The 23,417-nt window shown below is 36.8% G+C and overlaps 1 protein-coding gene across 1 annotated transcript in view; it reads left to right on the top strand.

The window, feature by feature from the left end:
- LOC129576475 (uncharacterized) overlaps positions 1-23,417 on the top strand; it is a 187,344-nt gene that overhangs the window by 89,380 nt on the left and 74,547 nt on the right. The window contains exons 5-6 of the mRNA XM_055461662.1: positions 9,204-9,339; positions 14,092-14,241. Of these exons, the coding sequence (XP_055317637.1) occupies positions 9,204-9,339; positions 14,092-14,241 (286 nt within the window). The remainder of the gene's footprint in view (positions 1-9,203; positions 9,340-14,091; positions 14,242-23,417) is intronic.

Raw genomic sequence — 23,417 nt, 5'->3', positions numbered from 1 at the left:
TTTTCCCTTTGCTTTCGTATTCTTTTCTTTATAGATATTATTTTTAAGGATTTTGTGTGATTTTTGCCGTGTATGCATGCCGATGCTGCGATGTGTGCGCGCGTGTGTGTGTGTGTGTGTGATCATCTCACGCGGAGAAACGGCAAACAAACAGCGTAGCTACTGGAGAAAAAAAAGGTTAAAAGTCGAAAGCGATTTAGCGAACGTTATTGTTTTACATATCCATTCTATTATTATTGTGTACATCCCACAAGCATACATCGCTCAAAATGGCTTGATATATTTGCGCATACATGAAGAAAGGGAAAAAAAATCCGAGCCGTCCATATCCATTTATTCATATATATTGGAAGATGCGTCGTGAATTGCGTAGAAAAGCCAGCAGCTATCTATCTTCTTTTTCAACCATCACCATCAGCAATATTAAACTTATTGTTATATGTGTACATTTTGACACAATGTGCCGAGCCCGTCAACGAAAACACGAGAAAACAAATTCAAAAATCCGTTTGCTAAGTTAGCAATGCTAGATTTGATCACCAGTCAAATGAAATAAGGGAAACCAGTTTTTGCGTTGTCAATGCCGTCGTCTTCGTTGTCGGCCAAATGATATGACCAATATAGTTCTATATTAAATTGAGTTTTTGGAAACGACCGAAATTTCAATGTACGATGTGATCGTTGTCTACAATCGTTTCATTCGCACACGCACTTTCTCTCCTTCTCTTGCTCTTTCTTCGTCGTGTTGCCCATCAGACTTATACATTGCTTGGTTTCCATTTAAACTGTTTAAAAATTTAAGACGAAAACTTTCCATCCGTTTCAATTTCTCTGAAGCAACCAAAAGCTACCGTGTTAGTTCTAGTGATGCTTATTATAATTGGTTCGATTGCATGCGGTTTTGATAGTTTTGCACCCGCATCAAGAGCTACCAACAATTCGTTAAATCAATCAAAATTTCAGCTTCGTTGGTTCAATATCGAAGACAGGAAAACGTTGAAACTATTTAACAACTATTCAAACTGTCTAAATGAGTTGTCGATATATTGATATATTAGCCGAAAGCGAATCGAAAACCGCGAAACATTGAAATCACTCATGGATTTTACGAACCCAAACCGAATTCAATTCGTACGGAAACTAGCATTTGAGTCATGACTCGGTTACCGCATTGACGTTGTACCGTTGCAAAACGACGACTGGGTAAAATGCTTTTCATTTATGAATGGCATCTTTTGCTGCAGGCAAATAACCCAAAATAGAGTTAAAGCAATACTGGCTGCTATGGATTGAAATCTATGTATTTAAATAATTGTTTTCCATTTCTGCGCATTTTCATGAATTTTGCGTCAGAGTGGAGGGTAGAGAAAAAGAGGAGAGAGAAATAGAGCGAGATGGAACGTTGAATTTTTCCATGGAGTGTCCAAAGCCATTTATTGCACCGCAAAACAATCGTACAAATTCATTACGCTGGCATTTCTTGCAGGCATCACTTTACCTGGACGCCTTTTGTTTATTCCCGACCATTGCTGACAACTTAATTATTTTCAATTGCAAAAATTTTGTTTTCAAAATTCTTTTTGGCTTGATCATCGTGCTATTGATTTTGATCCCCCAAAAAGTTGCGTTTTTCTATAGTTTTCACTGAAAAAAGAAAGATTTTCACTCGTTTTCCGTCCTGAGCGTCAATTTCAATTACTTCGGAAAAGAGATAAAAAACGAATTCTGTTGAGAAAAAAAAAATGAAGAAACTTAATTTTCCCAATGAAAAGCAAATACACTTCAAGTGAATATGTGAAAATCTAAACAGTCCGGATTCCGTATTTCAAGTATTTTTCACATAATTTCTCCTTGACAAGTCCAATCTAATACTTGGCATCCGGAATGTCCACAATTGAATTAACTGGAGACCAAAAGAGACAACGAGAAATGAAACTTTGAGGCCAAAAGAGAAAATTAGACGGGAAAAGCGAAAGAGAGAGAGAGCGATACGAGCACAGTATAAACGCTAGAATTTCGTATTTCCACATGAATTGTTCGTTGTGCATATGATTATTTACCCGTACAAAATGAAAATTGTTAACGATATCTCCACCATTCTCCCTTTCTCTCTCGCTCTTTTTCTGTCGTTTATAGCTGTCGTATCTACTCGCGCACTCTATGTGCATGTTGAGTGTTGACCCATTTAAATTGGATGTATTTTTTTCAGTGTTTTACTCCTGTTGTTGCTCCGATTCGGCAGCCAATTTTACTTGTTCATTATTCCGGTCGTGTTCATTTGGCTTTATTGGTCTCAACAACGAAAACTTTTATTAAAATATGATGCAAAACGAGATGATTGCTTATATGCCATGCAAAAAGCGCCAAAGAATTTTGTTGTGCGCCATATTTAGTGTCAAATTTTGCCATCCGTATTTTCACCGCCTTGCACAAGATTACAATTAATTTTGTATACACATTTCGGAAAGAGAGAGAGAGAGCCATTTTGAATTTGTTACTTGTTTATATGTGTGCTTTTTTTCGCGTGCACTGCAATTCTCCACTAGATAGAGAGACAGAGAGTAAACGGAGTGGCGAGAGATAAGCGTTAAACCAAGAAAAAAAATTCCACTCGTATGTGTATGTGTGGACATAAAAACAAATTTTTAGTACCACCAATAAAGTTAAGTTCTGTCCGCGCTGAGCTCAACTAGATGTGATGCGGTGAACACTCGTCGTTATTTCATTTTGTGTGTGCTTTTCATTATATTTTGCCATATCGCACAGTATCATGCTCAACTTTTCCATAATTCCTTGATATATGTCGAGCCCACCATGGGACCCACCGCTGGCCTGAATATTTAATGTTATAGGCAAATGTGTGCGTTTGTGTGCAACAAACATGGAAGAAAATTCGGTGTGATAATTCATAAATATGAATTTAGAACCGTATAGATGTTCCCTGTTCATTTAAAGGTGTTTCTTTGATATGACACTGCTACCGTTTTACGGTTTTTGTTTGCTGTTGTGCATAAACCCATTCCTTAAATTCGGTTTTTTCTTCCATTCTGTTCCTGTGCACGAACCATAAACTTTCAGTCAATTTGATTAATTCTGAAGCCGACTTTGCCAAAGCACGCACACACTGCCGCCACACAAAAACTGACTGAAACAATTAGCAATTGGCGTTGTCAATATGAATTGTGTGTTGTGCACCATCGAATGAAAATGATATAAATCAAATGAATATTGCCACAAGTGTGCGATGTACGTTCCAATGTTTGCTTCTTTCTCATATCCAACGCATATATACATTGTATGAGTATATTATTAATATAGTTTATTGTCTCGGCTGTTGGGCTTTTTCTCATTCTTTTGGGACGAATGCTTTGTTGAGTTATTTTCGTTTTCCTATTCCAAGCTTTCGCTTTGGAATTTCGGGTTCATATTGTTTTGCGTGCCGAAAAATACGTTCAAATTGTGCACATATTTGTGATCCAAGACAACGGCAAAAGGTTAGGACCCATATGTATATATATTTAATCGGACATTCCACATGTTGTTCGGGTTTCGATGGATGCTCTCCCACACACACACACACACACACACACACACAGTGCGCAAATAGTTTGCAGCGAATATGTACGTTGACATCGCATTTCAGTATTAGTGAATGCTCAATGAATGTTACCGTTTCCAGTGCCAAATACATTGACGCCTGCAATTTACTGGACACATAGTTCAAAAGAAACCGCTTTTGATGCATTCATTTTGTGCGTCTTCAAAATAATAAGCCTTAAAGGACTTGAATAACTTCCATAAATGGAATAAGAATTCGGATATCTAGTTGGAATTCAAAGTTTTTAATCTACGAATCACTTTATTATGATTATATTTGCCTTTTATGAATAGGAACTGAACGTCAGTCAATTCATTTAAAGTCTAGTATATTGTTTTTATTCGACGATGTATTCCTTATGCTCTTTGGTTCATATGCACTTGCCTCTATGTAAATGCCAAGCACGTAGATCTAATAATTTATGTGTACAACCCGTCCCCCCATTCTCATCAACTCTATCTGTGTCCATTTGAAAGGACATCAAAAAGAATGGAGCACACATTGAACAAATTTACTACGACATTCCAAACGTACTCTTAGTTTATTTGCATTTCTTAGTGAAGTTACGGAACTTGGTAGATCAACATAAGACGTAAAAAACAAAGCTCAAACAAGCAAGTTGGAGTTCAAACGTACCACCGACGACGATGACGACAAAAACAACAATGACGACGACGACGATGATCCCAAGTGAATCATTTCATCTGCTGAAATGTACCGAAAAAACAACACAAGGGTAACTCTGTGTGACCAAAAACTATAGTTCATTTGCAAAAATATACAAAAAGGCTTAAGACTAGTTAATATAAGATTGGCTGTGTTGTGCTGTGCTGTGCTGTGCTGTGCTGTGCGGTGTGCATAATTTGCATAAGATTTGAATGGCGACTCAGACAGAGAGGGTGGGAGACAGAAATATATGTGTCTTTATTCGCTTTTTTTGACTGCCTTCTGTCAGTCAGCCGATTTATGTGTGTTCTTATTTTGGCAAAACATTTTGTGCCACTCCATCAATGCTTACGCTTTGTTTGTTCAGTTTTATGTAAACAGCCGACAAAAATACATGCACACACAAAGAATGGTATAAACACAACGAACATGATTTCGTGTCTTTACGACCAGTAACATCGTGTTGCACGACGCAAGTAGCAGATAAATATACTTTAAACAATATTACGGTGGCTGAATACTGAACACTTGTAACTTGCTCAAACTCTCTTGCTCTCGGTTGTGCAATTTTGTGCGACTGCACACAAAAAAAAAAATTCGTTATTCTTATTGCCAAAATGTCTACCAAATTTTATTTACCATCCTCTCTTCTACGACAGAAAATGAAAACCCCGGGTTACTATGTAACAAAATAAAATCGTTTGAAAAATTGTTTGCTCAAAACCAAGTCTATACTTGAGTTGCATGAATTGTATATGTCTGTGTGTATATTCGTCAGAAAATATCGTCTGCACGTTTTCATCATTATGTATTTAGATTGCGTTTTAGTTGGACTGTATGACTCACAGACGTGTGTTTACGCGCGTTCTCTTTCTCTCTTACTCTTTTGGCATAAATTCGAATTCGATTGGAAAAGTGCATTTTGGTTTTTCTCTGGTTCACTCTCTGATGCGATGGTTGATATTCTATTTTTCTTCTCCTCTCTTTCATTTACTGTTGTTTGTTGGATAAAATTTCGTATGCAGAGAGCAACAAACATAAAGCATACGATAAATCCGAACCAATATATTGGGCCGAATGTAAATCCCAACGATCGTTTTCGATTGGGTTATTTAAATCGAAGTTAAAACTTAATTTCAAATAAAATTTTATCGACATCGATTACATTTACGCTCTCGCGCTCTCTCTCTCTCTCTCTCTCTCTCTCTCTCTCTGTCCCCCACTCACTGGTTATATTTATCTGCGTAATGCCGAAACATAATGGTTGCCGAACAATAACAACAACGGAGCAATAAGACGAAATTTCGGCCAAAATGACGGAATAGCTTCTGTCTACCATACTCAAGCCATGCACTGCGCGCTATTTCACATCATATTTTATTGGAATCGAATGCTTGGAACGGCCATAGACACGACGCATTTTTCTTCTTTATATTGAAATTGCATTCACACCAACACAAATATCATCGACAAGTTCAATAAAATTTGCTCAAAGTCATTGTTCATGTTCGCTTCTCTCATTTTTTTTTTCTTTCTTCTTTTTTTTTCTTATTTGTTGTGTGTGTGTGTGTGTATTTGTTCTTTGTTCATCGCATAAAGAAGAAACAAATTGCTCACGCACGTCAAATTGACTCAAATCCAAATTGGTTCCAAGCTCATTGCTTGCACCTGGATCGATCTTGATATTTACATCGACGAAATTATAATTTTGGTTTTTGTTGGCATACTCTCTCGCTCGTTTTTGTTCCGTTACACAGTTGGTAGTGTGTGGGTTTTGGTTGGACCGGTCGGTTGTTTGTTCGTCTTAACGCTGTCGGTGATGGTGGTGATGGTGTGGTGGTTGCTGTTGACGCTTATCGGCCGAAGTCACGTCCAATCAAAGTCAACGGCATGCGGGTAAATGCAAGCGATTTGTGCGTGCTGTGTCCAAATTACGTCGTGCTGAGCAAATTTGATCAAAAGCACATTTATTGATAAGTGCAAATCCTCTTTTCGATACTTTCTCAGTTTTTTTCGGTGTGACTGCAATGCCATCGTCATCGTCGTTGTCGTCTATTTTCTAACCCAACCATCACTGCCATATCTTTCTCTTTCGTTCTCTCTGTGCGTGCATGTGGGAAAAAAAGATTTATTCGAATTTCCACAGCTATTTCGAAAGATATAAACTGCATGAAACGCACCGCAATTTGGTATGCTTTGAATGCATAGGTCAATTATTTTTGGCATCGGTCAAAACCATTGATTGCAATTCATGGTATGGGCCTCGAAATGAAATGACGCCATTCCTTTGACAGACAAACGTACCGCTTTGACTCGCAATTATGTCAATCAAGAATGATTACAGACAAATGCGTCACACACGCACACAATGTTGATAACATCAAAGCAGATGAACGAACAGACAAAGAGGAATATATCTCTTGTTATCTAGAACAAATTGTGTTGGATGGCAATGAACATCAACCAAATCAGCGCATTCTATTTTCTACCATTTTTCATGATTGCTCTCTATTGCGTTACTTTTTCTTTCTCGCTGTAACCTTCCGTCACCTTGTCTAGGTTACGACGAGATCCCACAATCATTTAATCAGAGATTACTATGAGATATTTTTATTCATATGGGATATCCCATATGAATAAAAATATCTCATAGTAATCTCTGCATTTAATTAAACAAACAACTTGAAGATTTTGTATTGAATGTAAACTTTATGATCGATTAAATGGAATTTAGAACTGTGTAAATTGCCAGAAAAAAAAACCAAAATCGAACATATTTCGGCTCAACGTATTACACCTTTCAATCATCTAAACGAATAAAATTACAAGCAGATGAATGAGCAGACAAACACCGATTTCAGTCGCAGTCAATAGTCATCAATATTGGCACGTTCACCACAGACACATATCGAACGGTATAGTAACCCAAAAGGTATAGTCGTGCGAATCAATACGACTCAGCATTAATATTTATGAATGACGTGTCAGACTAATATAACTTCTTTGTCTTGCTGCTTGCTGTTTTTTTCCCTTGTCTCTTTGTTCTGCTGCCAATGATTTTTGATGATTCGAATTTTTGCTGCATCAAACATTAGACGATACAGTTTGAAATTGATATGTAATTGACAGCGGTGGAGGGAAAAAAAATTGTTTTTGTTTATGATTCCAAGAGAAAAGAGCCGAATCGAAAAGTCAAGTTGTCGAAACTAAGGTAGTCTTGTCGGTTCGGTTCGGTTCGACAATATGTTTGTTTATTCGCTAAACTTGATTTTATGAAATTGACAGTTCGGTGAAATGAGTTTTTTTCAATTACATCAGATTTCTTTTTTTCTAGAGGGAAGGAGAATCTAAATTAATTTTTATTTTCAACTCATGAGAAAATTTTCTAATTAATTTTCAAATTCCGATTTCCAATGGTTCCAAGAAAATATCGAATCTTTCCATTGAACAAGAGAGAAAAAAAAAACACATGCGTTCCAAAATATTCGCCTGTCTCCCATTACATGGACATAATGGCACCGGTGATGGAAAATTGTTCGTGCCATTTTTGACTATTTACGGCTCACGTAATGAAAATATGTGAAATTCTTTGCATTATCATCTCCAGCAATGTCATCCAAACGGAGAGAATTTATTAATTAACGAGATGAAATTAATGAACGTCAGTCCATTACGACATCGAATGGGAGTGGTTTGTGGCCGTGTCCATATCCATGTCAATGTGTGTGTGTGTGCATGTTGTACCCTTTACAAGATGATTGTTTCATCTTGTTAATGCATGTTCGCACAAATTGAATGCTGAAATTTTTCAATATTTTCTGTTTTTGTTGTTCGTTGATGACTATCGACAGCAAGACAACAGGGATAGTTAGCGATTGATCCTTGAATTTTTTTTTTGGTTCAACCATGTGTTCTCTGCCAATCATTCGGTTTTATTTTTTCGTACATGAAATCGATCTCTTTATTTGACCTGTTCCGATGAAAATCCATGCACAATAAACGATAGGCTTTGGCAGTTTAACGAAAAACATAAAGAATAACAACGAGAGAGAGAGAGAGTATGTCATTGAAAAAGGGTAAAACATATGAGATATATAATCCAATTCGGATAAGCAGGACCAACCGAACAAGCAAAGAGTGAAAAAAAAATGAAACCAAACGAGAACCGACTTTATGCGTTTTTGATCCAAATATTGGCCTGCGAGCAATTTTCGTTAAGAAAAGGTAGAGCAATGTGGAGGGCTTAGCATCGCATTCACTACAAATACGTTATCAATATAAAACCATGGAAACCGGATAGAAGAGTCATCTTCAGATTAACGTCTAATCTTATCTACTTCCCTTTTTCTTCGTATGTTCTACCACAAATGCTTTAATTCGCCGCACATGAAAACGAAAAAAAGAGGAAGAAGAAGACGAATACACCGTAAAAAGACGATGTATTCTACTTAGTTTGACTTATTAAGCCAACCATTTTGGTACAGTTTTATTTCGATTCTTATTTTGGTGTATCGCCACCCCATGATGCTGTTCAATTTGTCGATAGCAACAACAGTGTGACTGGTGAACAAACAAAAATCCCATAACAATTCGAAATGATGACATAATTGACACACGAATCGCTTCATTTCACAGTATCACTCCATGAATCACCTTTTTCGATATCAAAGGAGCAAACAAAAAGAGTCTCATTCCGGCTCATATCTGCACAATGGACAATGCTAAATAAATCCATTTTCCGTTGATGCCATGATTTGGTGTGTGTGTGTATGTCTCTCTCATATTTTTCCATTGCACACCGTTACACAACGTTTTTTTTTCGCTTCATTTTCTGTTTCTCTTTCCACCTCCAATTTATTCATCGTATGCCACGAGGTGGCGAGTCGTGTTGCAGCTTTTTTTTCTTCGTCATTTATTTATCGTCTTTTATCTTTTGCAGAGGCACGTCAGGCATCGATATTGATTTACGGCGCGTCGACATTGATCAATGTCCACAACGACAAATGGCTGGCGGCGTTGCGCTACCATTAAATATATTCGCTGGAACCGACAAATGCAAAGCAAGAACGACTGAGGTAATTTATAAATATTTGTTATTGTTGATAATATTTACTTCCTTTTGAAGCTCTGCACAAAAATTACGAGTGAGAAATATATATAAACAAATATCGTCCAACACATCAGAGGTTAAATAGCTGGCAAATGCGTTAGAACAACACGACGCATGAAAAATATCGGATAAATTTATTTGATATTTGAAATTTATATAAATAAATTTATGTACAACCAACCTCTGCAACACATAACCAGGTATGCGCTTATTGTGTACGTAAGAGCGTACGTCGTTGACGAACGGTAAAAAGAATCAGGGAGAGAGAGAGAGAGAGAGAGAGAGAGAGAGAGAGAGAGAGAGGGAGAGAGAGAGAGAACATGGATGCTTTCACATTTTACATTCAACCGGCTCCGCTTCAGATAAACCAACCATTATCTACCGAAGCCGGATTTGGTTTTTTCAACTAGTCACGACATTTAATCAATACAGATTAAAATGAAATCACAACAATGATAAAATACAACGCACCATGAATGTTGTTGACGTCACTCAAGCAAATAGAGTGTAGAAAAATACAGAAAAACTGACGTGGCGGAGCTTTTCTTCCTTTCTCTCTATCTCTCTGATGATGTCGCTTATGCAAATTTCATAAAACCTTGGGTAATATTTCACATTGAATATTTTTCATGTGACGGATTTGTTTTGCGCATGTTTTTTCTTCTTTCGTTTGTCGCGTTTTTTTCTCAGATTATTGTTTAATCTCCGCGTTCGGGCAGAGTTTTTTTTAGTCTGATCATCGATTTGACACGAGATCGTGTACCATAGCCTCCGACATATATCATTCTAGAGAAAAACAAAAAGTTCGGTCAAAATTGGGAAAAATTTAAACGACTCTTTTTCTACGCCGATTTTTCAAATAATTTATTGTATATTGTGTATTTAAGATTATGTAATTCAGAGGTATTAGATAAGATCATCAATGTTGTTGAGTTGAACTTAATTATTAGCTTGAGCTGCATTGGCAGCTGCTGCTGATGCATTTCTAGCGGCTGCTGCGCTTCTGACGGATGCTGTCCTTTGTGACCGGCTAGCGTAGGCTGATGACATCACCATCATCAAAATAGCGACGACGAATGCAAAGATGACGTTGAAGTTCATGTTGTTTATTTGCTTTTTATTTTGACGTGAATTCAAAATAATGACTGATTTAATCCCATTGGACACTTTCGTTATTTATACTTTGTGCATACTTGCACATACTTGCATATACCTAAGATCAATGTCGACACACTGATAAGCACAACCCCTGCACCACACTAACAAAACAAAGTAAAACACGAATTTGCGATGAGCGCATTCAGTGAAGTTCATTTCAATTCTTTACGTCGTTAGACGCACTCATGAACGCGACAAATTGAACGCATCAACAATGTTCCGTAATGAAAGAAACATTTTTTAATTATAAAAATAATGTTTATCGCGTGCTCACGCTCTCACAAAAATCAATTTTGCACATTCGTGACATTTTTATTTTTTTTTGTCTACTTTATTAACAAATATAAAAAAGATTCAATAATATATTGAACGATCTGTGTCACAACTTTTGACACTTGTCTCGTAGCGCTAGAAGTGAGCTATCAGACGCTTAGATGCAGGACCTTCGCTGATAAGCACATTGATTTGATTTCACACTTTTTGCACTTGGTGATTTCGTTGGAATTGTGTTTTGTTGAAGAAAAACAAAATGAAATTTCGCATGCAATTACCGGCTTTGTTTTGGCACGTTTTTTAACCACGAAAAGTGGCTTCGGAAGACCAGACATTTTTTAGACTTTACACGCATATTTCGCACAATTTTACTTTATGATGAAAGAAAATTCGTACCTCATCCACATTCCTGGTGTACGAATTCACAAAAAAAAAGAATTCCCAAAAATTATCGATTTAAGAACACGTTGATTGGATTTATCATTTAGTTCAATAAATTTTGGGCCAGAATTTCTGGCGCAAGTTATTCGCAGACTGCATTTCAACGTGTTATCAGTGAGACGGTTGAAAAGCCATTGAACTGTTTCTCGTGTTTTTGCGGAAAATCGATTGGATTCAGTTTTTTGTTATTATCGTAATTGTAACACCAATTTCGCTAATGAGAACAGTTTTTTATTCGGCTATAAATTGCACAGTATTCCAATTTATGAAAGTTAATGGTTTTTTAAAAATTGAAATAACAGTTATTCTTCGATCTGATGATTAAAATACCTCTTTTCATCATAAATTTTTTTTCTTGGAACGAACTTCATTCATGCATATAAATTCTCATTCACTTCTTTTTTCCACCTAAAATGCATTGCCATTGAGAAATAAATGATATGAGTTTTATACTTTAATCTACATTGACTACCGAAATGCGTTTATCAAATGTGCTTTTCAATCAGGGTTATCAATAAGTCAAACGACTTTTAACTCTCAATATAAATTGTTAGTCTATCTTTGTCGTTCGTCGACTCGACGAGAAACAAAATGAAAAATCATTGTTGATTTTATTGGAGCACAGCGAAAGGTTTCGTGAATTATTAAATAATTTGAAGCGTTATGTGCACACGTACGCACACATTCTCCACTATAAAGATTTAATGGATTTCACATGAAGAGCCCGCACTCTTTCTCTCATTTGATGGATATTTACACCAGGTTTTATGTGCACAATTTGTCGTTTTATGTAGCCATTCCATTCCGTTCGAATGGAATTTTATGCTTGTTCCAATATTTGATACGTTATTGCATTTTTCCGTCGAAACAATGGGGCGATCGACCGAAAGTATGATATTCGCACATTCGCATGCATAAATCTTTTTCGAAAGTATTATGTAAATATAATTTGACGTGTGTGTGTGGGTGGCAAGCAGTCAAGCCAACAAACTATACACAATATAATGAACTAAAGTGAAATATAATGTCAATTCCGCTACTTTTATTTAACTAACCGAGCGTTCCCATTTGCAAATCAGTGGCAACTGATGGAAAGTGAATGGCGGCACGAGAGAATATGGAAGGGTAAGAGAAAGAGAGAGAGAGAGAGAGAGAGAGAGAGAGAAAGAGAGAGATCATGCTCAACCAAGCGACAAATGTGATAGTTTCGAGGAACATTGAACAGTGAAAAATTCAAATAAAATGCTGAGCCAGCTCTGCTACTCTTTCTCTCTCTCTTTCACTCGCTCACTCTCACTGTCGGTCGTTTTCTGTTCTTCTGATTTGATGCGCCATTGAATATCATCGAATCGAGAAGCAGTATGCAACGTATGTGCTCTGAAATTAAATTAAAATAAAAGCTAATGGTGGTGGCTCAAGTACCACAAATTTTCGAGTGATGCATGCATAGTCGTCCACCCCACATACACACACACACACACACACACTCACACACCTTCCCATTATGGTCTCACTCTTTTGCTCTCGTTGGCTCACTCACAACACACAGTTCTCTGAATTATGGTCCAACGGATGACTGAGCAAATGAAAATGTCAACGATTGTCGAGAACAATCAACAACAACAACAACAGCAGCACCAACCATCATCCGGAAAAAGCTTTCACGAATTTTCAAATTTGATTAAATAAAATATTTTTCTAAAAGTGAAATGGCATAGTGGAAAACACCTCAATCATCAGTAGCGATTCCGTTGCTTTCTATAACAACATTTAATATCCGGTCTCTAACCGTATTTGCTGGTGGTTACATACACATTTTCGGTGTTGGTGATTCTCTCTCTCTCTCTCTCTTTCTTTTGCTATCTTCTCATTTATCCTTTCAGTCGTTTTACCACATTTTATTTATTTTTCTGAGTGCTGCGTATACGCGTCAGTTTTTTTTTTGTATCACAATAAAATTTAATTCCATGTTAAATCTCATGTGATGTTTTATCATTAAGTTTTTATGTCGTTTTGTTGAGCAGCGAGTTTATGTGAGTGTTGTTGCACTCAATTTAAGTCGGTGATGTGGTGCGTGTGTGCGCTTCTATGATCATTACATGCACACACACACATACAGGGCATGTTGATTTTCTATTCTCTCTCTCTCTCTCTCTCTCTCTCTTTCTCGCGCGCGATGTTTATTTTTTTTTTGTCTGTCGTCTTGTTGACGTCGAAGGACCAAGCATCGAATGGTCGAATATCGTTATATGGAATATCATCAGTGATATCAGTCGTCTAGTGGTGTTTGGCTTTTGCGATTTTCCTACTCATTTTAATATGGCATTTTATGGCCGTTTTTATTTTTAATTTATGAGGGGCTGTTTCCTAATTTATTTTTTATCTTATTACTTATACGTTCGCTCTCTCGATTTATTTCCAACAGAAATGTAGTGCACACAACGAAAAAATGAGCGAAAAAAAAATTATGTTTGTCAGTTTTTATTATATTATCAGTTAACATCCGCCACCATTCGAATATATATATATGGTACGATATTCAACGAGGCAGCAGCAGCATCTTGGGACAGCACTATTATCGGACAACAATCTATGCAATAAAGCATCATCATTTCTGCAAAATGAGTTTATTTTTATCTATGTATATGTATATTTCTCACTCGATTTTTCAAATACTTGAATAATATGCATATTGAAGGTCTATCGTGTTACACAACTCACTTGAGTTTCCATTCATTAATGCAATATTTTCATTTTATATAATTGTTTTCTTTCCCTTTCTCATCTGTCTGTTTTGCTCTCTCTCTCTCTTTCTCTCCCTCTATTTTTTTTCGAATTTCCGCAGTGTGAACCAATCTCTGGACTCGGCTTTCGACGTGGCTCGTACAAATGTATTTGTCGCAAAGGTTTCTACTTTCCCGACACAAATTTACCGCAATACATACGGTATTTTAACGGTAGTACATTGGAAGAGGAATATGAAAAATTAATGCTGGTAAGTTTTTATTTGCGCTCATTCATTCATTTGTTCAGTCGGTCGTTCCGTTCAGCCAAATGAATTATATATATTTGTATGGGGTGGTTTTTTTTTCTGCATCTCTTCATATTTTATTGCTGTTACATGCGCGACTCTCAATTACAATTCGCACTGACATAATTTATATATATTGCGATAAATGTTCGTGATGGTGGTCGGTTTGTTATTTTATTATTATTTCTACACTGTGTGGTCGTCTCGTCTTTTTCATGTCAGTCACGCATTCATTAGCATACTCAACAACAGAAATATAGCAACACAACTGTGGTGGCAACAACAACAACAACATAAAAATATGGTTTTTACTCCACTTTTTTTTCTACTGTTTTTGCTTCAAAAAATATCGCGTTAAACACTGCCGGTACTAACGGGCGTTTATTTAATTCCGCTATCATTGTTATCGTGTTGAGGAATGTAAAATAGCGGAAATACTTTGCAAAATGAAAAAAAAAAAATTAATCAAGTGCCCCAAAAGTCGACAACAATTGTTATTTTCCTCCATATAGTGTGGGTAATGGAATCATTGCCTTAAAAATCGCTTGTATTAATTTGTATTCATACAATCGAGAGGGGCCGGTCCCATGCAGATACATTTGCTAAATGTATTTGGACATGAAATTTCGTGTTGTATGAAATGTGTGCACCTCAACTCCACTCGCCATACTGTGCAAATGAAAAAACGCATTTCATTCTCGGTAGAAAAATTAACAATTTTCAGCTTTTCGAAATGTGGCTGGTACAAAACTACATCTATTATTTAGTTATCAAGTCAACGGAATTGGCCCCTAATTTGCTTCATTTTTTTTTGTGATTAATGAGAAGAGATTCGCACAGAGATTTCCAAGAAAAATTAATTAGCTCGATGCGTTCCAGTGCTTTTGTTTTCGTGTATTCCAAATTAAGTTATTCGCCCTTTTTATCAAAGGTACACAGGATGATTCGATACATTCAAGTTTATCGTGAATAGCCATTGTCATGATTGCTTTGGCCTTTGCTCTTCATTTTGCATTTTATTTCAATTTGAATGACTAAAGAGAGTTTTTGTTTGTTTTCCGATCAAATTTATGCCAAGCGTATCGAAACTTTATCTTTATCGCTCTCTCTCTCTCTCTCTCTCTCTCTCTCTCTCTCTCTCTCTGTGTGTGTGTGTGTGTGTCTCCCTCTCTCCCTCTCGCTCGAATTGAAATAATTTTATGGCTTTTAAAAAAGGTCAAGTTACTAGGGGTTTTTATGTTAAACAAATTTATTAGTTTCACTCCGAATTTCGCGACGAATTGAATTTTTGAATAGATCGCAAATTATCTGGCAAATTTTACGAATTTTGCGAATTGTTTCTGTAGAACACACGAATTGTGTTCCATTAGAACATAGTGTGCAGTATATTTTGTTGTTGTGATGGGAGCAAATGGAGAAAAAAAGATTCGCTACACTAAATGCATTGTAAAGGGTGTTTTTTTAACGTTTTTTTTTTAATTTCAAATAAAAGGCACAAATTCCGATATTTTGATCGTACCGCTTGGTTTATTTGATAGATAAATTCATATAATTTAATGTCCGACATACAGTTTGGGGTCTTCAGGACACTAAATTTTTCGACCTATTTTTTTTTTCTTTTTCCCGCTTATAATTGACGACAAAAGTTATTTCGTGCTCAAAATATGGTCAGGTTTTAGCCTAAATTTGCATGAAATAACGAAACAAATTAGTAACTCCAAAACTCATTAGTACAGAGTGACGAAATCTGTTTTTGAGCAGTAATCTGGTTTCATCGAGCAGCCTCTATTCACAGCCATTTGGGCTATACCCAAAAACAACTTTTCCACTTTTTCTGACAAAATTGGTCTGGATGATCACCGGATTAAATAAAATGTCCATATCATAGCATATTTTGAGCAAAAAAATCAATTTACTGGAGAAACTGTCTCGTGTAAGTTTTTTCCCAAAATTTCGAATATGTAATCTGTACATCATCCAACAAAATGACCCTATTTTACGGCTATGGGCTACTCCCCGTGGCGATACATGAATTCTTTTGTTTACTCAGATGAAAATGAACCGATTTACACTTTAAAGTCTAACAAATTTCATGAAATTGTGAGTATATGACCTCAAAATCTTCCAAAATAGCTCAAAAATGGACTGTCAGGAGGGGTGGGTAAAAAATGAGGGGAGGTGGTCATATCCCCAAAATGTATGTCGGACATTAAATTATATGAATTTATCTATCAAATAAACCAAGCTGTACGATCAAAATATCGGAATTTGTGCCTTTTATTTGAAATTTAAAAATTTAATTAAAAAAAAACACCCTTTACATTGGTTTGCCAAAAGTACCGTTAATCCGTTCGTAAGAAACGTATTGGCAATGTATTTAGTTGTTTTAATATACATCACAAATATCGTATTGGGAGTGCGAATTTTTACGAATTCTTCCGAATTCGTTTTGAACTTATCGAATTTTCCATATTTTTACGTATTTTGGAGAATAACATACAAATTTTATGTATTCGCGAACAGATAATGTCCCCTAGTCAAGTTATCTCTATGCTCTCTCTCATTCGTGTTCCAAATAATTTCAAAAGCAATTCAAGTGATTTGATTATGAACAATTTTATGGCTTTTTATAAATTAATTTCGCTCGTTTCCGAAACGGTTCCGAGCACAAAGCAAAAACAAAAGACACACAAAAACAAAAAAAAGTTCAGTTAAACCATCAAATGTGGATTGTCATTCAAGATAATAATAATAATTCTAGTGTCCAAGCCGTATAAAATTTTGTATTTTGTTTTCGGATCGGTTTTGCTCTGTTTTATTGCGCGATTGATAAGAGTGAGTGCGAGAGAGAAAGAGAGAGACCGAGTATGTGTGTGTGTCTATGTATGTTTTTGATTTTTGGCCTGGATTTAGACTAACTGCGTTTGATGCTCAATGAATTGGGATCAAATGGAAAAGCTTATGCGGATTACATTTCATGTTTTATGCGTTTTTTGATTCATCTTTAGTTTCAATGAGCGCACGACCGTTTGTTTAGCTAGTTGAAAATCTTTTATTTCGATGGATGAAAATAAAATGAAGCGAATGATGGCATTTTCGAAATAACACTGGTGCTTGTGAGTGTGTGATAGGGTGGAGATGACTGACATACACACAACGGAAATGCCATTTTGCAACATGTCTGGTAATTTGATGCAATTGCGAGAGCATAAGCAAATAAAAACTGGGACAGCAAACAGTACAGGCGAACAAGTAAGAAGAATGGAACAAGAGGGTGGGTGAACAAATAGTGAAAAAGATAAATATAAAGATGTATGTAGTATAAATTGAAAGTGTGAAAGAGAGCTAGAGACAGAAAGGAATGAGATGATGAAAACGCAGCACAACGCAGTACGTCAGCATTAAGAAAGACATACGACTCGAATAGATCGAATTTACGAGCCAAAATTTTTTCATCATCGTCCGTTTTTTTTTCTTCTTCTTCTGTCTTCTATCAAATTTGCAATATGCTATGAACGGCATTTCGACGGGATATAGCATTATGCGCGTATCGATTGCGTATATTATCTCATTTCCACACATGAAACCCCGCCATAAAACGAAGCAATAAAATTGCCCGAAACGAAGAATGAAAATGCGCGCACGACTAACACACAGACACAGCACTAACTTTTAGCTATAACTAGAAAAACTACCCACTAAAAAGTCACATATTATGCATAACACTTGCCATTGTGATTGCTATCAGATCAGAAAGTAGTTGAAAGATCAAGGGAATATTTTTGCTTGTGGGAAAATAGCGTCATGACAATTGACTCAAATTTTCATCATATAACATCGGATGGGTTTTGGGCATGTGTGTTGGATGAAAATGCCATCGACCATTTTTTATTTGTGCGAATATTTCAAGTTGGCTTTTAAATTGTTCGATGTATTTGTTGTTTGTTTCTGTTCTCACTTTACGTTCACAAACCCCTTTTGCAATGTACATCGAATTGTAGAGAGAATAATAGCGTTAAATAAGCAACAACATTAGTTATTTGTGTCCCTTTACTGTGTTGTACTTCCTCTCTCTCTCTCTCACTTACGTACGCATACACAGTATGTGTATTTGGTTTTGCGATGAAACAAATTGGATTTGATTAGGATTTATTATGAATTTGCCGAATGTATTTTTCTTCAATTTCCTGTTTAAGTGAGAGAGACTGAGTGTGTGTGTGTGTGTGTGTGTGAGAGAGAGCTAGAGAAAATATGGGGCACATTTGCTTCATTGGAAAAGGTTTGGCAGTGAGCGAACGAGCGAACTAGTGAACGATCGAAGAAGCAAACAAGCCAAAAGTGATAACAACAGTGATGGTAGGAAGCGAGATATAGAGGAGGCAGAGCATTTTCCAATATGATACGCCGCCGTTGTCGCCGCTATCTGTGAGAAAAACGATGACGACTGGCAAAGGCAGAGCCAGGAAGTGGGAGGAAGGGAAAAAAAAGCTTGTAAACACACCAACTACACACTGAGCATCATAAATCTCTTCACACCAGATTTTTATTACGTTTCACTTGGCATTTTTTGTGCTCGTCCTCATTTTGCCCCGCTTTCGAATTTAGCACTGTACGTTGTACATTACACAGCCACTACTGCTAATACTGCGATGGCTGTTGTTGCCTTCGATGCCGTCACTGTTATGTTTTTGTCGCTTTTCCACTTGCTGTGTGTGTGCGATTTTTTTTTTGCGTCCTCCGTTTTCATTCGGTGTAACTTAAATCTCTCGCCGTTCATTGTTTTCTATATATCGTTTTTTTTTCTCTTGTGTGTTGTCTTTTTCAGTCTATCGCATTTTTTCTCTCTATCTCTCTCCCTCTTCCTAACAACCGTAGTCATATGTGTAGGTTTGTGGCGCTTAATTTGAGTCCCAGAACACACATGGCTCAGTGATAGAGATTTAATATTTTATTACGGGCAGATAAATATAGGCATCATACCGTATGAAAATGGGAAGAAAAACGCAAATAAAATGACAATGTATGCGTACACAAAAGGTTAACATTGGTACTACCATTGCCGCTGAACTGCTGCCGCCTGCTTTTATTATTGTATGCTTGAATCTGTGAATTGTTAGTATATTCTAGTTATTTGTTATGCGTGTTTGTTTTTTTTTCTTCTTCTTCTTCTTCCCATTTTACCCTGCTACACTACTCCAATGGTAGAGAGATTTAAAACAAACTGCAAATACATGAAAGCATACACAAATAAAGTAATGAAATGGGCACTTATGATGCCATCTAGCAGCATTTTATGGTCGACATTGGCTTGTGAAAAATTAATTTTAATCCGTGCCAATTTAATGATTTGCATTATTGTAGCTCTAGCTAAATTTCATTATGCTCAGCCTATCCTGTAACAAATCTCTGACTGTGTATTACCACTGTTGCCACTATCATTGGTGTCTCTTATTCACACCATTTTTCGATCTCACACTCTCTGTCTTTCTCATTCACTCTCTCCATCCCTCGCTCCCGATTATTTTTTTTTTCAACGAATTTATGGCTGCTCATAAAAACTCACCGACATTGCCAACAATGGCATTCTTATTACATTTTCCTCACTAGTTTTCGTTGGTTGCGCTCTATTTGTCTTTTTTTTCTCTTTCTCTCACTCTCTGTCTCTCGCTGTCTCTCTATTCACGAGTGTAAGTATGCGTGTGTGAGAGAGAGAGAGAGAGAGAGAGAGGGTGTGATGTCTGCTGTCATAAATGCATGGAGCACACATAATACGGTGACGTTAATTAATTTGGGATTTGAGAGTCATCGCTTGTTGTAGATACTTATGTCATGTATGATTTACGTGCGAGTGAAAATGTGAATTTTATTGTTTGGCATTCGATGTTGTTGCATGCTGTCGCACCACAAATAGAACCATAAATAATTTTATTATCAATTTGAAGAAAACTCGAGGCCCTATAATCCGTTTTGCCTTCAACATCAACAGACGACGACAACGGCAATAACCACCACCACCATGATACACACACACAGAAAGCACACAACTTGAGCTCTGACATTTGATTGTGTATCTATTCATTGCTTCGATTACGATTTAATCAATTAATTGTCATTGGCATAAAAGGAGTGGAATGATACCGAAAACAATAAGCTGGTATCGTAAAATGTCCTTGTCGTTTTTGGATCGAGAGGTCTACAAGTTAATTGCTTGTTTCGATTGCGCATTGCATGTACACCACTCTTTCACTCTTTATCATTTCCTCCCCCGCTTTCGATCGTTAAGTTCGTTTCGTTTGATTTGGAGTGAGAGCACGAAAAAAAAGGCAAAGAAAAGCAGAAAAATCGAACAGATGGAGACCAGCTCAAGCTGAAATCAATCACATAAAAATGCACTTGGCCATCAAATAAAATCATTTCAAGTGATCCCTTGAACACGACAATAAAATTCTTAATGAGTATCCGAATGGTTCATTCGACGTTTCAATGAGAAAATTCGTACAGAAAGTGACAAAGCAAAAGCGTATGTGAGAAAAAGACATGGAAACGCGGAGCAAACAACAAAAAAGTGAAATGATGTGAAAAACGATGCTTTCGATCGAAACGATGAATATTGTGATGATCGATGCGTATGCTCTCTATCCTGGTTAACGTTTGGTAATTTATTATTAAAGAGACCGAAAAATGTCATTAAAACCATATCGTTCTGATGGGGTTTTTGTTCGAATGCCATTCGATTCCATTATTTTCACTATTATTACAATTATTATTATCATTAGATTTGGCTTCTATTTTCTGTGCTCCATTTGCACGCTTCCCGATTCTAATTGTGTGTATGTCTCTCTTGGATCATAGAGTCGGAAAATGCCAACATGTTCGACGCAAGCATGCAACCTAAGTGAAAAGTGCTCTGAATGGATGTGCGCCACATCGGAAGCTTCATTTGAGTGGGCGTGTGTGTGTGTGTGTATGTCTGTGGTTTTGCCAGACAATTCGAATATTTGTCTGTCATCAAGTTAGTCAAGTCAGCTATTTGTGCCTGGAATTTATCACATCATTTTTGTCTTTTCTTATTAGACTCAATTACATGATTCGAGATGGTGTGTTAAACCATATGCGACACACACGCATTGCTCGAAAATCGAAAGTACATCAAGCTATGTGTGTTGTATATTACATGGTAAACGAAACGAAAACGACATGGTGTGCCGGCAATGACTCTGTTTCTCTCTCGCGCACGCTCTCCTTTCCCAGATATACAGTGTACGTAATTTCACAAACGACAATGGCCGTATATTTTCGGTGGTAAAATGAAAATATGCTATGGGTCTATGGGTGTTAATGATAGTAAATGATGTCTAATTTGTTCTTATTTGCCGTACATTTGAATTGTGATCTCTTTTTTGGTGCGACGTGTGGCCCGGTGCATGGGGGTGCTGTTAGAACTAATGAACTCCGGCGATGAGTAAAACATAAATACTACTCCGGTACTATCTTCTAGTTGCCTGACAATATACGGCAATAATTCACGATATTAGACATACATAGATTTGCAAATGTAGAAGCAACGAAAGCGTAAGTATTGTCTTGCCGCTACACATGGAGAGTCGATGGTTTGGTGTTTGTTAAACTTATGGCCCAATACACCATGGATATGAATACTATGGCATCGAAGAACATACTTCAACTAATTTTCATACACATTCGACACACATTCACAGTTACTCCCCCGTTCCTCCTTCCGTTGAACATTACAACGAAATGAAGCAAACATAAGCGCACACAAAGAAATAGGGAGAAAGAGAGAGAGAGAGAGAGAGAGAGAGAGAAAGTAGAACATACTAAAGTCAAATGGAACCGGGTAAAAATGTTGCACTCATGTGAACAAAGCGAATCAGTTGAAGACATATAGATCAATAGCTGAGATTAGAAAATATTACAGTGAATGCCACAATTGAAAATTGAGGCAGGCAGGCTGGCAGACGAGCAGACAAAGTGAGCGGCAAGTGAAGCATGAACAGAAAGAAACATTGAGAGGGAGAAAGGGAGTTTGGAAAGTAGTTGTAGTAGCGTAACATATTGATGTATATCTAAATATGTGTTATTTGAATGAGCGGAGCATGTGTTTGTGTGTATGAGTACGTGTAACGAACCACAAGCCATTATTGCATTGTGTATGGTAATATTTAGTCTGAATAACGATGCACGGATGTGTCGAGATAATGGCCATAATCATGAACATTAAGGCATAGTTGTAGATATAGCTTGCATTTGCCCCAAAGGCAATTCACGATCAAAGAATAAAGAGTAAAAAAACGAAAGAGAGACGAACAAGACGAAGAAGGATACGAGAGGAAGAGGCAAACGAGCAGTGGTAAAGAATGCCTTGATTCACACAATGATTACATTGTATGTGATTCATTATGAAGCACTTATGGAAACCAAAACAAAAGCTTTGCATACTTTAATTAAGAAATTACAATATTTTGCTTGCTACGATGAATACGATGTGCAATCTTTGTCTCAAAGTCACTGTTGTGGCGTGCACACGCGCGCGTGAGCGCATTCGTATTCTCGTCTAATGTACCTTCGTCAAACGACCGCTTTGCGCTTCAATATCTTTGTTCACACTACACAATAGCTTTTAGTCATATGTACCATTGTATCATACCGTATACAAGTCACCTACACACCGCAACACACACACATTCGTATACAATCGTGGACCATTTTTCAGTGTCATTGTGCGAAAAAGACGAATAAAATTTGGTTTTTCTCAGCAGCAAAAAAAAAAATTCACAAGCAACACCAAAACAAAACAAAATACATAGCATGTCAATGAGCTCAACATCGGGTGGCAATGGAGAATCGGTAATAAAATCGTCTGGTATTGACACAAAACGTATTACGTGCATGAACATTGATGACAATCAATCTGCTCGAAAACAATACGTAAAGCCTTCGCCAAAGATTTATTTTCCATATCATTTTCAAATGCTTTCCGACGACTATGGAAACGACGGCGAACACGGTTACGCCGACAATGGCAACCGAACGTACTGTGACTGGAACGGTGGCGGGAACGGAAAAGAAAAAATCGCGAGACTCGACAGAAAACGGTGAGGCTAAATGAAAAAAAATTC

This window comes from Sitodiplosis mosellana, unplaced genomic scaffold, assembly GCF_009176505.1.
Source record: "Sitodiplosis mosellana isolate CC-2019 unplaced genomic scaffold, AAFC_SMos_1.0 Smas_scaffold_6191, whole genome shotgun sequence".
Taxonomy (NCBI): Eukaryota; Metazoa; Arthropoda; class Insecta; order Diptera; family Cecidomyiidae; genus Sitodiplosis; species Sitodiplosis mosellana.
Note: the sequence above shows the minus strand (reverse complement) of the source record. Positions and strands in the feature narration are given on the sequence as shown.